At 36.7% G+C, this 15,354-nt stretch overlaps 1 protein-coding gene across 1 annotated transcript in view; it reads right to left on the bottom strand.

Annotated features, from left to right (window-relative positions):
• The window catches only part of LOC121027704 (monocarboxylate transporter 1), a 44,849-nt gene that overhangs the window by 7,761 nt on the left and 21,734 nt on the right, over positions 1–15,354 (bottom strand). Inside the window, exons 2-3 of the mRNA XM_040471336.1 lie at positions 8,523–8,783; positions 3,359–3,502 (exon numbers count right to left, since the gene is read on the bottom strand). Coding sequence (XP_040327270.1) covers positions 3,359–3,502; positions 8,523–8,739 — 361 coding nt within the window. The 5' untranslated portion in view covers positions 8,740–8,783. The remainder of the gene's footprint in view (positions 1–3,358; positions 3,503–8,522; positions 8,784–15,354) is intronic.

A 15,354-nucleotide genomic window follows, 5' to 3' on the forward strand; every position in this document is an offset into this window, starting at 1 on the left:
AAAATGTCAGTGCATTTCATTTTGGAATAGGGTAAAATGACTCTAAAACATACTTAAGAGAATGCATGGGAGTCAATCAGGAAGTCCTCCTGTGGTACAGGAGGAGTGGGACAAACAGTAACAGATATTTAAATGGACTTCCAGAAGCTACAGTCATTACAACAGTGTGGCTCTGACTCAGGCATAAACACTGATCCATGAAAGTGGACAGAGTCCATGAACATGTAATGTAAAAAAAAATATTATATATATATAAAAATAAATATTATGTATATATATAACATATATTTTAATGTAAACATTATATATACATACACTTAATGTAAAAGTGAAGTTTTTAATTCCTGTAGAAAGAATTGTTCAATAAACAGTGCTAGTAAAAGTGAATATTCAAATAACTTCTAGATGCTTTCCCTGGTCCCTGCTTGTTCCCTACCATTTATGTTTAAGCCATTCACAGAGCATTAAACCAATACACCAGGGCAGATCACTCCACTGTTTCAAGCCTGATAGTGGCTTCCCAACCATAACCTTCCCTTACGTTAACTCCCTTCCTCATCTCATACCAGACCATTCTCACCTGTGCCAAGAAGTACACTGTTGACCTGGGGCTTAGGTTCCCCTAGATTTTCACATAGCTAGTTCCCTGTTTACTCAGATTTCTTGGTTAAGGACATGTCTCCAGAGCACCCTACCTTCATAGACCACCTAGTCTTTCTCTGTCAGAACACTTTGTTTTGAGGCTTTGTATAGCATTATTACTAGCTGATATTTTCCCTATTTATTCATATATTTGTGAGTAGTATTGTCTGCCCCCTCCCATTAAAGAGTATGATTTAGCCCAATTTTGTTGTTCTATTCCCAACAATATCTAGAACAGTGCCTGATACACACATGGTTGTTAATAAATATTTGAGGAACGAATAAAAGAGAATAAGCTGAGTAACCATGTGGGAGCAAACAGACTTTTATATTTCTTCTCATTTTATGTAAAATGTTTTCTTCTATTCAGAAGTTTTAAATGTAAAACATGGCAGGGGGAGGGGAGGGTACCAGATGTTTAAAAATAGGCAAATAGGGGTGCCTGGGGTGGCTCAGTTGGTTAGGCATCTGACTCTTGATTTTGGCTCAGGTCATGACCTCACGTGTTTGTGAGTTCAAGCCCTGTGCATATTAGGCTCCACCCTGGCAGTGGGGAGCCTGCTTAGGATTTTCTCTCTCCGCTGCTCCCCATTTGCCGGTGCATACACGCTCACGTGCACGCTCTCCCTCTTCCCCTCACTAAATAAATACATAAATCTTATAAAAATAAAAAAAAAAAACTTAAAAATTTTAAACGTTTACTTATTTTTGAGAGAGAGAGACAGACCATGAGTCAGGGAGGATCAGAGAGAGACGGAGACACAGAATCCGAAGCAGGCTCCAGGCTCTGAGCTGTCAGCACAGAGCCCGACATGGGGCTTGAACTCATGGACCACGAGATCATGACCTAAGCAAAGTCGCATGCTTAACAACTGAGCCACCTAGGCGCCACCCCTCTTTCTGGTTTTTTCATGTTTATTTTTGAGAGAGACAGAGTGTGACTGGGGGAGGGGCACATAGGGAGGGAGACACAGTATCCGAAGCAGGCTCCAAGCTCTGAACTGTCAGCGCAGAGCCTGATGCAGAGCTTGAACTCATGAACCATGAGATCATGACCTAAGCTGAAGTTGGACTCTCAACTGACTAAGCCACCCAGGCACTGCCCCCCACCCCAAATTTTTCTTCCAAAGAAAAGTCAACAGAAAAAAATTGGCAACAGATATTTGGAGGGATGGGGACTGGGAAGTTATTGTTTAATGGGGTCAGAGTTTCAGTTCTGCAAGATGAAAACAGTTCTGAAAATGGATGGTAGAAATGGTTGCAAAACAATGTGAATATAGTTAATACCACTAAACTGAACACTTAAAAGATGGTTAGGAAAGTAATTTTATGTTATGTGTATTTTCACAAATGTAAAAAAAAAATTTGCAAAAATAACTGTGTCTTATGCAAAGGGACAATAATTTAACATGTAAAGTTACTACACATTATTCTTAAACAAGTACACAAAAGCCATTAATAAGAATTTTGTACAAAGACAAAAAAACCCCAAATACACAGCCACAAATTAAAAATATTTACTTTCCCAATAATCAAAGAGATTTAAATTAAAACGAGGAGAAGACACCATTCACCCGATGAAATGATTTTTAAAAAAGATAGTATCCTATTTTTGCCAAGGCTGTATCCCCTCTCACATGATGATAGAGCTCTTAGTGAGCATGATCTTTCTGGAGGGCAATTTAGCTTATATGTATTTTTCAAAAACATAGCAGTTCCACTTTTACAAAGTTATCCTAAGAAAATATTCATGTTCATAAAGGACTATTAATGTAATACTGTTTACTAACAGTAAGAAAATGCAAAAAAACCCCCAAAAAACAAAAATTAAACCCTAAATATTGAACAATTAAATTAACTAAGAGACTGGTCAAATAAAATTATGGTATATATTAGGGAGCCTGTTTGGCTCAGTCAGTAGAGCATATGACTCTTGATCTCAGGGTTGTGAGATCTTGGCATACAGCTTAATAAAAAAAAATTTTTAGTATATATCTATTAATGGAATATTGTTATCAGAATATTTAATGACATGGAAAGATGTTCATGGTATCTTGGTAAGTGAATAAAAAAGGTTACAAAACATAATCTTACCATTTTTTGTATTAAAAGGTTATATGTTTGTACACAGAAAAAAGTATGGAAAGACATACATTAAAATGTTAACAGTCACATCCTCTGGATTGTGAAGTTATAAAACGTAATCTTTATTATACTCATCAGCAGTTCATTATTTTAATCTGGCTATCAAAAAAGGAAGAAGGGAGTTTATTAAATGGATCTTTTATCCCCCAGAAATGTATCTGGACATTCTGTCAGATAATTCCAGCTTTATGTTTTATGCTCTCCTGCTCCAACAGAAGGCCATTCCCTGTGTGAGGAAGAGGTAATGAGAAAGAGTAATAACCAATGATCAACCTTGCAAGAAGTTGCCTGACACATTTTATCTACCACCATTGACTATTCTTAGGACAAGAGATGCTATCATCTCTTTGATTCATTCATTCAACAATGAACACATACTGTATGATAGCAATTTCTTTGAAAGTTTGATTTTCTAGTACCCTTAAAAGTACTTATATAGCTCTTCAAAATGATAATCAAGTAATTTCCATAAGGAAGGAATTTCACTCAAAAGATCTGAAAGATGAATGTAAGTGAAAAGCAAATAGCCAGTAATAAACTAATGCTTGAAAATGAACCAACAGCAACTCACCTCCAATGACTCCAACACACAAGTAAAGTTCCTGAACGGTATTACAGAAAGAAGCTGCAATCAAACCACAGCCTGACAAACAGCCACCAGCAATCATGATTGGACGACTGCCATATTTATTCACCAGGATACTGCTGATAGGACCTGGGAGAGAACCAGAAATTTAGTAGCATAGAAGAAAGGAACCAACTCCTGCACATCTATAGAAGGCATTAATGACACTAAATGACAAGTTCTCCAAAATAAACAGAAAACAACAAAAGACGATGGTAAGAATATTGCTTTCTATAATTATTTCATAGTCAAAGTGTATTAGAAATAAAGATGCTAAAAAAACATCACTGTGTGCCTTCTACATCTATAAATGTTGGACAGAATTTTGCTAAAATATAAAAGGGCTCTGGTCTCTCCTCGGTCTTCTTCTTATAAGGCAGAACTGGCTGAAAACACCTTGGTAATGGATGTTTGTAGGCTTGTTGTCATATCTAGGATATGATCAACGTATTTAATAAGTTTGTTCCGGGGGCGCCTGGGTGGCACAGTCGGTTAAGCGTCCGACTTCAGCCAGGTCACGATCTCGCGGTCCGTGAGTTCGAGCCCCGCGTCAGGCTCTGGGCTGATGGCTCGGAGCCTGGACCCTGTTTCTGATTCTGTGTCTCCCTCTCTCTCTGCCCCTCCCACGTTCATGCTCTGTCTCTCTCTGTCCCAAAAATAAATAAACGTTGAAAAAAAAAATTAAAAAAAAAAATAAGTTTGCTCCGTTTTCATTTTTTGGACAGGCACTCTGACATGATGAGATGATTTTAGAGTATTATTTATACATTATCATAAATGCAGTTTGTGTCATATTTTTAAAAAAGAAAAAAATGAAAATGACCAATATTTTTTCCAAGTTTAAGTAATTTTGCAATTAGGAAATCTAACTTTAAAACAAAAACAACTGTTCCCAGTTTTACCTACATGTCTCAGGTACTGAATTGAGTCTTTCTTTCAGAGTTAACTTGGCTCCGTGCCTATATTACTGTTTCATGGTAACAATACTGTGGGGAAAAAAGCTTGTGGGAGATTCAGTCAAATAATGGTCAAAATATCTTGGGTCTAACAACTCAAGAAGATAGAAAATAAAGTGTTATTCTGAGAAAATCAGATTAAAAACAAAAGAATATCTGATTAAATTTCCTCTGCTAAACAGATGAATACCAAAATATCAGCTTTTCTTGAACATGAGAGAAGGAACCAAATAAAATATGAAGTATCATAAGGATCAGGAAGAAAAAGATTTGTTGTATTTATCAGTTTTCAAATATGAATATCAAATGGCCTCTCCTTACTTGCTACAAATAGGTATAATCTGTAAGTCCTTTTACCAAACTTTTAAATGTTAATTATAAGAAAGTCTTATCCAAACCAATGTTTTAAAAGCTGTAACACAATTCTTAAGTAGACTAACAGTATTTCTAATTACACTGAATGACGTTCATTGAATTTCATTTATGTATAAGAATACTTATGTCTCTACTTCATGGATATGGACTTGTGGGAATGACACCTTTGTTTACCTGACACTGTACCTCGTCTGCCTGGAAAAGGTAGATGACTGCAAACAGAAAGGATCACTGCAATGCATCAGTAGGGAAGGGACACAAGGAAATGATCTGCTGTTTGAACACTGCAAAGTCACAAAGCTACTGAAAACCAAGTTTCAAATCCAGCCCGTTTCTCCCCATTACATGCACTCTATGTGTGTGGAACTAAACTACAAAGCAGAAGTCATACAAATCATGTTTTTCTTCTATTAGCACAGTAAATTCTGACCTTCTTCTGTTCATTCTATAATTAGTTCCCTAGAAGACAGTCTACTTTTTAAAACAAATATACAGTGTATGTATTCAGAATATACTACTGGTTATATGTTGACATATTCTATTTCCATAAACACCATGGAAAATTCTGCAGTTACTTATATTGTAGTACTACACTCAAAGTTGCAGGATGATACAATTAAAAGGTCAGGCTCTGACCCCAGGGAATCCAAATTCAAATTATGGTATGTATGCAAGAAGGAATCAAACCTTTTGACATCCTAGTGTTTCAGAGTACTCACTAAGTCTATATCTGGTTTCAGAAATGGCTGCTAGGAGAGACTTCAGGCTCAGCTTGAATTTGTATAAAAATTTTTCATTGACTTTCTAAGTCACTTCATGAAAATATCAGACCACGGCTCGTTTGGAAATAATTTGAATTTATAGCTTATGTAAGATGAAATAATTAAAGAGGCGCCTGGGTGACTCAGTCAGTTAAATGTCCGACTCCTGATTTTGGTTCAGGTCATGGTCTCACAGTTCATGAAACTGAACCCTGCATCGGGCTATGCACTGACAGTGCGGAGCCTTCCTTGGATTCTCTCTCCCTCTTTCTCTGCCCCTCTCTGGCTTGCGCTCTCTCTCTGTCAAAAAATAAACATAAAAAAAGATAAAATAATTAAATACTGGAAGAATGAATATTCATGAAATATTTCCATATAAATTCCATATAAATTTTCATATACATTCTGTATAGTCAGAATTACAAAGGTCAAAATAACTGCCACATCGTTGATTCTGTGAATTAGAAGTTAATACTGTAAAGCCCACAATATTAAAGTAGGAATGTCAAAATGACGTACGTTAGTGTGAAACTGAAAATATGCAAATTTACACTTTCATGTTAAAAAAAAAAAACTCAAGTAAATAAATCAAGAGTAGGCAACTAAGATTTCCTCCCTTAAAAATACACTTATGCTCTAACAAGCATCAGTATATATCTCTGAACCAAAGCATTAAAAAAGCCCACTAAACCACTCATAGGTCAAAACATATTAGCGTTGAGGGTGTGGCCCAAATACAGAAGTTACAGAATTATGGCAGTTTAAAAACTGATGATAATTCTTAGGGGATATACCACTTAGGAGCCAATCAAAACAAAATAACCCATTTAGGAAAAATTCCACCACAGGCTCTCAATAGGCAATTTGTCTTTCAGAGTTATTTCAGGAAGGATGGCCCCAATTAGCTATCATTAAAAATAGAGAGGGGTACAGTTCATAGGCCTATTATAACACGAATTCAGAGAAAATGTGCTAGTTATCTCTGGGTGAGGACAAAGAAGGAACTGTTTTCCCAGAAGAAAGTGTCATGTGCAATTAGCACAACTGACATCACTTACTTTTGATGCAAAATACAAGTGGCTCTCAACCTCTGTGACAGCTCCAAATTGCAACATGTGAACCTCTGGTTCATCCTCAGCTCAACACACATTGAACACACACCTGGACTACTTCTGGATAATACTTATGCCAAAAATTTCTTCAAGCCATCATAGTCAAAACCTGATTTGAAAATCCAGGCACATAGAGTTCAAAGCCTCTAAAACTACTGGCTCTTACAATCTAAATAATGTCCAAAGTCCCTTTTGGTTTCTCTGAATTTATAAAAAGAAAATAACTACTACAATATAGCACTTAGGTTCTCTTATAAATTTTTTTTTTCAACGTTTTTATTTATTTATGGGACAGACAGAGACAGAGCATGAACGGGGGAGGGGCAGAGAGAGAGGGAGACACAGAATCGGAAACAGGCTCCAAGCTCCGAGCCATCAGCCCAGAGCCTGACACGGGGCTCGAACTCACGGACCGTGAGATCGTGACCTGGCTGAAGTCGGACGCTTAACCGACTGCGCCACCCAGGCGCCCCTAGGTTCTCTTAAAAGTACTTAAACAAAACAGGCATACCTTCAAAATTCAAAAGGTATAAAAAGATACGTAGTGAAAAAAGAAGCCTTCCCACTCCTGTTCTAAGTCACCCAATTCACCTCTCTGTAAGGCCACTAGGTTACCTGTTTTTTCTGTGCAATGAAATTATATACTTAATTAAATTAGGACTTCAACTATTTACTGTTTCAGAAGTTTATGTTATTGTCTCAGTTGGATTATGAACTCCCCAAAGGCAGGGATCAGGATCAAGTGTTCTCTGTCACTCACAAGACTTAGCCTAGAGGAGGTGGGGTGGAGAGAAAAAAACAAGCAAACAAGACCCAGCCTAGGGTGAAATATGTGCCTAGTGCTTAATATTGGTTCAATCTGCCACCAGGTGAGAAGCCCAAGGCTAAAGTTTTACAGTTGAAGTATAGAATCTTTATATTGGCTGGCTATTAAGGAGCTACATGTGAAAATAAGCTAAGGTACTAAACTGCCACCAAAAAATAGTATTAATAGAGGTGAAAGCTTGGCTAAATAAGCACCATGAGACACTGTCAATCTCAGTAAATAAATACACTTGGCTTTAGAATCTCTTACTAAGCAACTATACATTTTAAGTATTATGGAAGGTTTTGACTTCTACACGTTACATTGTGATTTGATGTTCCAAGGTGAAACAAACTATTTTAAATGATGTTAAGTAAGCAACTTACTCTCCGTATCTCCTTTAAAACATGTCAAGGAAAACAGAAAGGAAAAAGTGATGAAACTTAAGCTAAAATTTAAGTTTAAGGCGAAACTGAAATGCTTTTTAAAAAATTTTTTTAATGTTTATTTATTTTTGAGAGAGAGAGACAGAGTGCGAGCGGGAAGGCGGCAGAGAGAGAGGGAGACACAGAATCCGAAGCAGGTTCCAGGCTCTGAGCTGTCAGCACAGAGCCCGATGCGGGGCTCGAACCCACAAACTGTGAAATCACGACCTGAGCCAAAGTCGGATGCTTAACCGACTGAGCCACTCAGGTGCCCCTGAAATGCTTTTAGGACAAATAACATCACAAGGAACAAGGGGAAGATTTTATTCAGTTCTTTAATGCTAATGCCATGAAAAGATTTTATCTGACACTTTGAACCATGCTACTATTCAGGTGAGCCTGATTTATTTCAATTCTCCCAACATCAATTTAAGAAAACCCTTCATGTTTACATCTCAAGAATCTAGCAGAGAGCAAGAAGAAAAACCAGTTGTGCACATGTCATTTTTCTGAGTGCTTTTTAAAGCTCAATGATTAGGAGTTAGACCAAATCACAGCTCCTTACAGTTTCTCATTTCTGTTTCAGAATACTACAGGGGAACAAACAGAGCAAGAGTTGTCATGGCTAACAAGAATGAAAAATATGAATAAAACAGCAGGCCTTGGGGGTTCTTACCTCCACCATACATGACAGCCAACATGATTGAGGATATCCAGGACACTTCACTGGTGGTGGCATTGAAGATACCTTCAATTTCTTTGAAGAACACAGTAATGGATTTGGGAAACGCATAAGAGAAGCCGATGGAAATGAAGGCTCCAACTACTACCGCCCACCCCCAGCCTCCATCTGGGGGAGTATATCCAACTGGACCTCCAATTGCTGGTGGCATTTTATGTGTAGATGAGTTCCAAAATGCAGTTCAAATCCAAATATCTGAAAAATATAAAATTAAAATACCATGTCAACAATGAAGCACTCCCACCAGCAAGGCACTTGCACACTTTATGGCCAGCTCTCAAGTAACTGAATTGTTTTTCAATATTACTTTTCCAATAGAGATTATCTTCTAAGGGCATTATCAGAAAAAGAGTCTTAGAGCCATGGTATTGCCCATAGTTTTTAGTAGGAAAACAGGTCCTTACCATTTAAGGAACCATAACGGAAATAAATCCTGTTCAGTAAATATAGCCTTTGTATTTCAAGTAAGCCTACTTGTTTTAGAAGTTAATATAATTCCTCAAATTATTGTGAATAACTAAATGCCTCATTTGATTTATCTGCATGCAAAATCCACGTAACACATGCCACACACAAGTTTCAAGTTTTAAAACAGACTTTTGTAAGTTTTCCCCTTTCCCAAAATGTATTCTTCAATACTATTTTCTTTTTACTTTCTCTTATATGCTGACAGAATATTAGGAAGTGGGTACCCAAGTCACCAGATACATAGCAATTTGCAAAATAGATCATTCTGAACACACAAGAATTTCATTTAATGGGCTGGAAAATTATCTCAGAAAAGTTTCTTTTTATTTATATAATTGCTTTGACTCAAGATATTTTTTTCCATTATATGACAAGAAAAGCCCCTAAACAATAGCTCAGTCAAGTATTAAATCCACAAATTGAACTATGATGTCAAAAGATGATACTTCAAATTAAAAATTGTCCCCTTTTCTTGAAGTGACCTAGTGTTAATGAATAGTATGGTTAGAAAATGCAACTTTCAGGGTGCCTGGGTGGCTCAGTTGGTTAAGCGTCTGACTTTTGGTTTCAGCTTAGATCATGATCTCATGGTTTGTGGGATCAAGCCCTGCACTGGGCTCCGTGCTGACAGCGTGGAGCCTGCTTGGGATTTCTCTCTCTCTCTCTCTCTCTCTCTCTCTCTCTCTCTCTCTCCCCTTCCTTCCCCCCGCCGCTACATCTGCCCCTCCCTTGCCCACATGCTCGCTCTCAAAATAAATAAATAAACTTAAAAAAAAATGCAACTTCCTGTTAAATTATGAATAAGAAGATACGAGTGAAAGGAAACAATCAACAAAACTAAAAGGCAGCCTACGGAATGGGAGAAGACATTTGCAAATGACTTATCTGACTAAGGGTTAGTATCCAAAATCTATAAATAACTTATCAAATTCAACACTCCCCCCAAAAAAACTCAGTTAAGAAATGAAAAGACATGAATAAACACTTTTCCAAAGAAGTCATCCAGATGGCTAACAGACACATGAAAAGATGCTCAATATCACTCATCATCAGGGAGATACAAATCAAAACCATGATGAGATATCACCTCACACCAGTCAGAATGGCTAAAATTAACAACACAAGAAACAACAGGTATTGGCGAGGATGTAGAGAAAAGGGAACCCTCTTGCACTGTAGGTGGGAATGCAAACTGGTGCAGCCACTGTGGAAAACAGTATGGACATTCCTCAAAAAACTGTTTCTTCCAATCCATCTGAACACTTCAAATAGGATTTAAGAAATGAATGTTGCAGGATAGGAAAAAAGTAGCCCATAGTGGAAGCTTCCCTAAAAGCAAGGACATAGGTTGTCTTTATTCACAAAGGACATAATTGTCCATATAGGCAATGCTAAAGAATATTAAGAAAAAGGTACTAGACCTAAAAATAAATTTAGGTTTCAGGATACAAGATTAATAAACAGAAATCATCTTTTTATAAACCAGCAATCAGAATTTTCAAGTAAAAAAAATAACATTTACAACAGCATCAGAAAACTACTGAATAGGGATACATCTAATAATGTACAAAATGTATACACCGAAAACTATGAGATATTACACTAAGAAATTAAAAAACAAAAAAAAATTAAAAATACAAAAGATAACCCATCCTCATGGTTTGAAAGATTCAATATTTAAATTAGGCAAATATTTCTAAAAGCATGTAACACATTTATTAAAAAGTATCTAAATTGGATTTCAAGCTATAGGTTGGGAGAAAATATATATAAAATATATCCAACAAAAGACATGTCCAAATCTTTTATAAAAAGATCTTTTATGGCTCAGTAGTAAAAGACAAGAAACAAGAAATAAGACAAGAAAAGACAAGAAATAAAAATGGACAAAAGATTTGGGTAATTTATCAAGATACATGAATAACCAAGAAGTACATGAAAAAATGATCAAAATTATTAGTCACTTGTGAAATGCGAATTATAATAAAGAGATACTGATATAGGGGCACCTGGGTGGCTCAGTCGGTTAAGCATCCGACTTTGGCTTAGGTCATGATCTTGCAGTTAGTTCACAGGTTCAAGCCCCACATTGGGCTCTGTGCTGACAGCTAAGAGCCTGCTTCAGATTCTGTCTCCCTATCTCTGCCCCTCCCCTGCTCGTGCTCTATCTCCGTCTCTCTCTCTCTCAAAAATAAACATTAAAAATAGAGAGATACTAATATATATCTACTAGAATGACTAAAATTAAGACTGATAATACCAAGAGTTGGTGAGGATATGAAGCAAATGGAACCCTCTGTTGCGGGTGGTAAAGCAAAATGGTACAGCCAGGTTGGAAAACATTTTGGCAATTCCTTAAAAAGTTACACAAACATATGATCCAGCCATTACATCCCTAGGCATTATCCAAGAAATGAAAACATACATCTTCATAAAGACTTTTATGAGAATTCTCTAATAGCTTTATTCATAATAGCTCAAAACTGAAAACAATGCAAATATCCATCAACAAGTGAATGGAAAAACAAATCATGAGATAGCCATAAAATGGAATACTACTCTGCAATAAACAGAACTACTGATGCAAACAAGAACATGGGTGAATTGTAAAAATGTTCTGCTAAGTGAAAAAGGACTAGACCTAAAACTATATTCTATATGGTCACATTTATATCAAGTTCTAGAAAGGCCAAATTCTAATAATAGAAAACTTATCAGGGAGTGAAGAGAAGAGACTGACTACAAAGGGGCATGAAAGAACTTTTCAGGGATATGGAAATACTCTTATGATTTGGCAGTAGTTACTCATCAAATTGTATATTTAAAACTGGCTAATTTTATTGTATGTACATAAAATTGATTTAAAAAAATAGTTCAAAGGCAGTGTCAAGGCAGATAAAATCTGTTTAGTGGCACATGGAGACAATACAAAAGCAAAAGATGATGGCAAGCAAATTTTCTCTCTTGGCCATCTGGTGGTTAAAAATAAGAGGAGGGGCGCCTGAGTGGCTCAGTCAGTTAAGTGTCCGACTTCAGCTCAGGTCATGATCTCATGGTTCATGGGTTTGAGCCCCGCATCCAGCTTTGTGTTGACAGCTCAGAGCCTGGAGCCTGTTTCAGATTCTGTGTCTCCCTCTCTCTCTGCCCCTCCCCTGCTCATGCTCTGTCTCTGAAAAATGAATAAACCTTAAAAAAATTTTTTTTGTTAACAAGTAAGAAGAGGAAAAGGAAGAAGACAAGGAAGAGGAGATAGTGCTCTCTTCTGAGAATTCACAACTACAGGCCTGGGTGAGCTTATGGTTGGCAGGACAATGTCTGTGGGAAATTTCTGTTGTTCTTCCAGAGATATGTTTGACTTTGTCAGTAAGATTTCCCACAGACAAAGCCCTGCCAAACATAAGCTGATGATCTAAAATTTCAAAACACTCAAGAACCAATTAACCATGAGTGAAGTAAAGCCAACTCAATATAGCTGGATTAGACACAAGAACTAAAGACAATGATATATTTGAAATGATTAAAAGCATGAAATAAGAAATTAAGAACACTAAATAAAAGCAACACATTAAAGACTATTAAAAGAGTAGTTGACTTGAAACAGAACTTCTAGAAATAAAAAGTGTACACAATGAAATTCATAACAGGTTAACCAGCAGACTGAACATAGTTAGAGAGACCATGAACCTGATGACAGGTTTGAAGAAAAGTCAATTAGGGGAGAGCTTTCTTCTTGATCTGTGAAACATTTAGAAAAATAGACTTTAGAATGGGAGGATGTGCATACATCTAATGGAGCTTTGGAAGAAGACAATGGAAAGAATGGGGAAGAAGCAATTTTCAAGAGTTAATGCCTATACCTATTCCAGCTTCGATGAATATGAACCTACAGTTTGAGGAAACTCAACCAGATAAAGAAAAAAAAACAAAACAAAAAACCACCAAGAAAATATAGATTACATAATCTGGAGATAATCATGCTGACAAAACAGAATTCTCACTGATTTTGAAAAACTCTCAGCCACCATGTCTTCAAATATTTGTTCTTCCCTTTTCCCCTCCTTCCACTCCCTGAGACTCCAATTGGATGTGGACTGAACCTTCTCAAGGTATCTACTCTCTTTTTTTTCTGTGTTTTCCATCCTTAGTACAGTTCCATCCGTACTGAGAATTTGAGGCTTGGATATTATCTTCCTCCAGAGATGATTCTCATTTACCTAAGGCTATATAAACCCAGAATCTCTTTAAGAATGTTTCAAGGACCAAGATGTTTTGTTCATCCAGATGACCTGAAATCACGTTGCAGTTCCTTTGAGGACTGGTTTATCTCAAATGCACCCTTACTCCTATGGCACAGCCCTTTAGGATCCCAACCAAAAAGAACAGGATTTACCAGAGCTCTTACTCTTGGTGAGCCCTAGACTCCAAAATTTGTTCCTTTGGATCTCTGAAGCTTTCCAAAGCACTACTCAGGCTCCCAAGAGAGTTGCTCCTCCTTCTATAACCAGAAATCTGCTGACCCCATAATCATATCACTATTGCCATAATTAGGAAGCCAGCAAAATAAGAAGCTGCCAAAAATCACGTTATCATCAAAATCAGGAAGTCGGCACAAAGGCTGTTAATATCTGCAGTTAGCTCGAGAACAATATGTACCTCCTATGACATCATCAAGATGGATCTCATGTGCTCTGCTTCTCAAAATCTCAAAGCCAATGAGTAGACATAGAGACCTCTGTTCTAATTTTGCCTTACAAATGTCAGATGATCTATCTGACTGGCAGAATTTAAATCAAATTCAGAAATATAGTTGCAAGGGAACCTGAGAAATGTAGTTTAGCTTTAAAGCCTATGCAATATATTAATGTACACTAGAAAAGAGGATGTAATGGATGCTAAACACCATTTCCAAAATATACCTTAGACATATGCAGTATGATTTATGTAAAATCTAAATTATGTAAAACTATATATGTATACACACACATATCTCCATACCAGTGTCTTTATAAAAAGTGTACATTGATACTATTATATACAGACATACACGAAATGGGTATATAAAAAAATGAAAAACTGTTATAAAAATTTCTAAATGCTTACTTACTGTCAGTATTTGTATTTATCTCATCATGGACTAGCAATATACAACAGACCAGCACTGATCTGTGGGCCATACTTAGTAGTGCTCCTTTCAAAATTATCTGGGAGAAGTGATTCAAGAATGCTAGGCAAGGGCATCTCCTCCATATCCTCCTGGCATTGGAACTAGCCAAGATTGAGAGGATCAGATATAGATGGGAGGCCACCACAATTATAAATTTGTTCTTATCAGGAGTTTCCCTTGGTTAACTCATCAGGATGGGTGAAATTATGCCACAATATAATTCCCAACCTATTCTTGTTCACTGGTGAAACAAACAGGGCTAATGAAAAGGTGAAGTGCCCAGGGAAATAAAGAACATACTGTCCCATTTCCCTTATAGAAGAGGTTTAGACGGTATGAGAGGACATCTCCAAGAGTTATTCACAACCTCACTAGAGTTGCAGATAGGTCCTAATCTGATGCATAATTCTCCCTTCTCTAAGAATATTGTTTGCACAGCAAGAATTGCTGGCTTCTCTGGATTTCAGGTACTTCGCCTATCCGAGGATCCATAGCTTGTTCTCTATGTGAGAAGTGTCAACATTCTAAAGTAATATTCTTTTCCTTGGAACTGTAGTCTTTAGTTTTCCTCAGTGTGCACATCATTATATGACACATCATTACTTGACTCTATAGTTTGCCTTAAGGTTCACTCTTGGTGTTGTACATTCTATGTCTGGACAAATTTATAATGATATGTATCCATCATTATAGTACATAATAAGTACTTTCATGGCTCTAAAAATCTTTTGTGCTCCCTCTATTCATTCCTCTCTCCTCTTTAACCCCTGGCAACCACTGATCTTTTTATTGTCTCCATAGTTCTGTCTTTTCCAGAATTCCTTATAGTTGGAATCATACAGTATGCAGACTTTTCAGACTGGCTTCTTTCACTTAGTAATAAACATTTAAGTTTCCTCTAGGTCTTTTCATAGCACATTTCTTTTTAGCGCTCTATAATAATATTCCATTGTCGGCATGTACCAGTTTGTTCACCTACTGACAGAATCTTGGTTCCAAGTTTTGGCAGTTGTGAATAAAGCTGTGTAACCTCTATATGCTGGGTTTTGTGCATATAGAAAATAACCTACTGCCTTGTATATTAATTTTACATCTAAAGTTTATTATTAAGCTTAGGTTATATAGAATATAATT

This window comes from Herpailurus yagouaroundi, unplaced genomic scaffold, assembly GCF_014898765.1.
Source record: "Herpailurus yagouaroundi ecotype Mexico unplaced genomic scaffold, PumYag 77, whole genome shotgun sequence".
Taxonomy (NCBI): domain Eukaryota; kingdom Metazoa; phylum Chordata; class Mammalia; order Carnivora; family Felidae; genus Herpailurus; species Herpailurus yagouaroundi.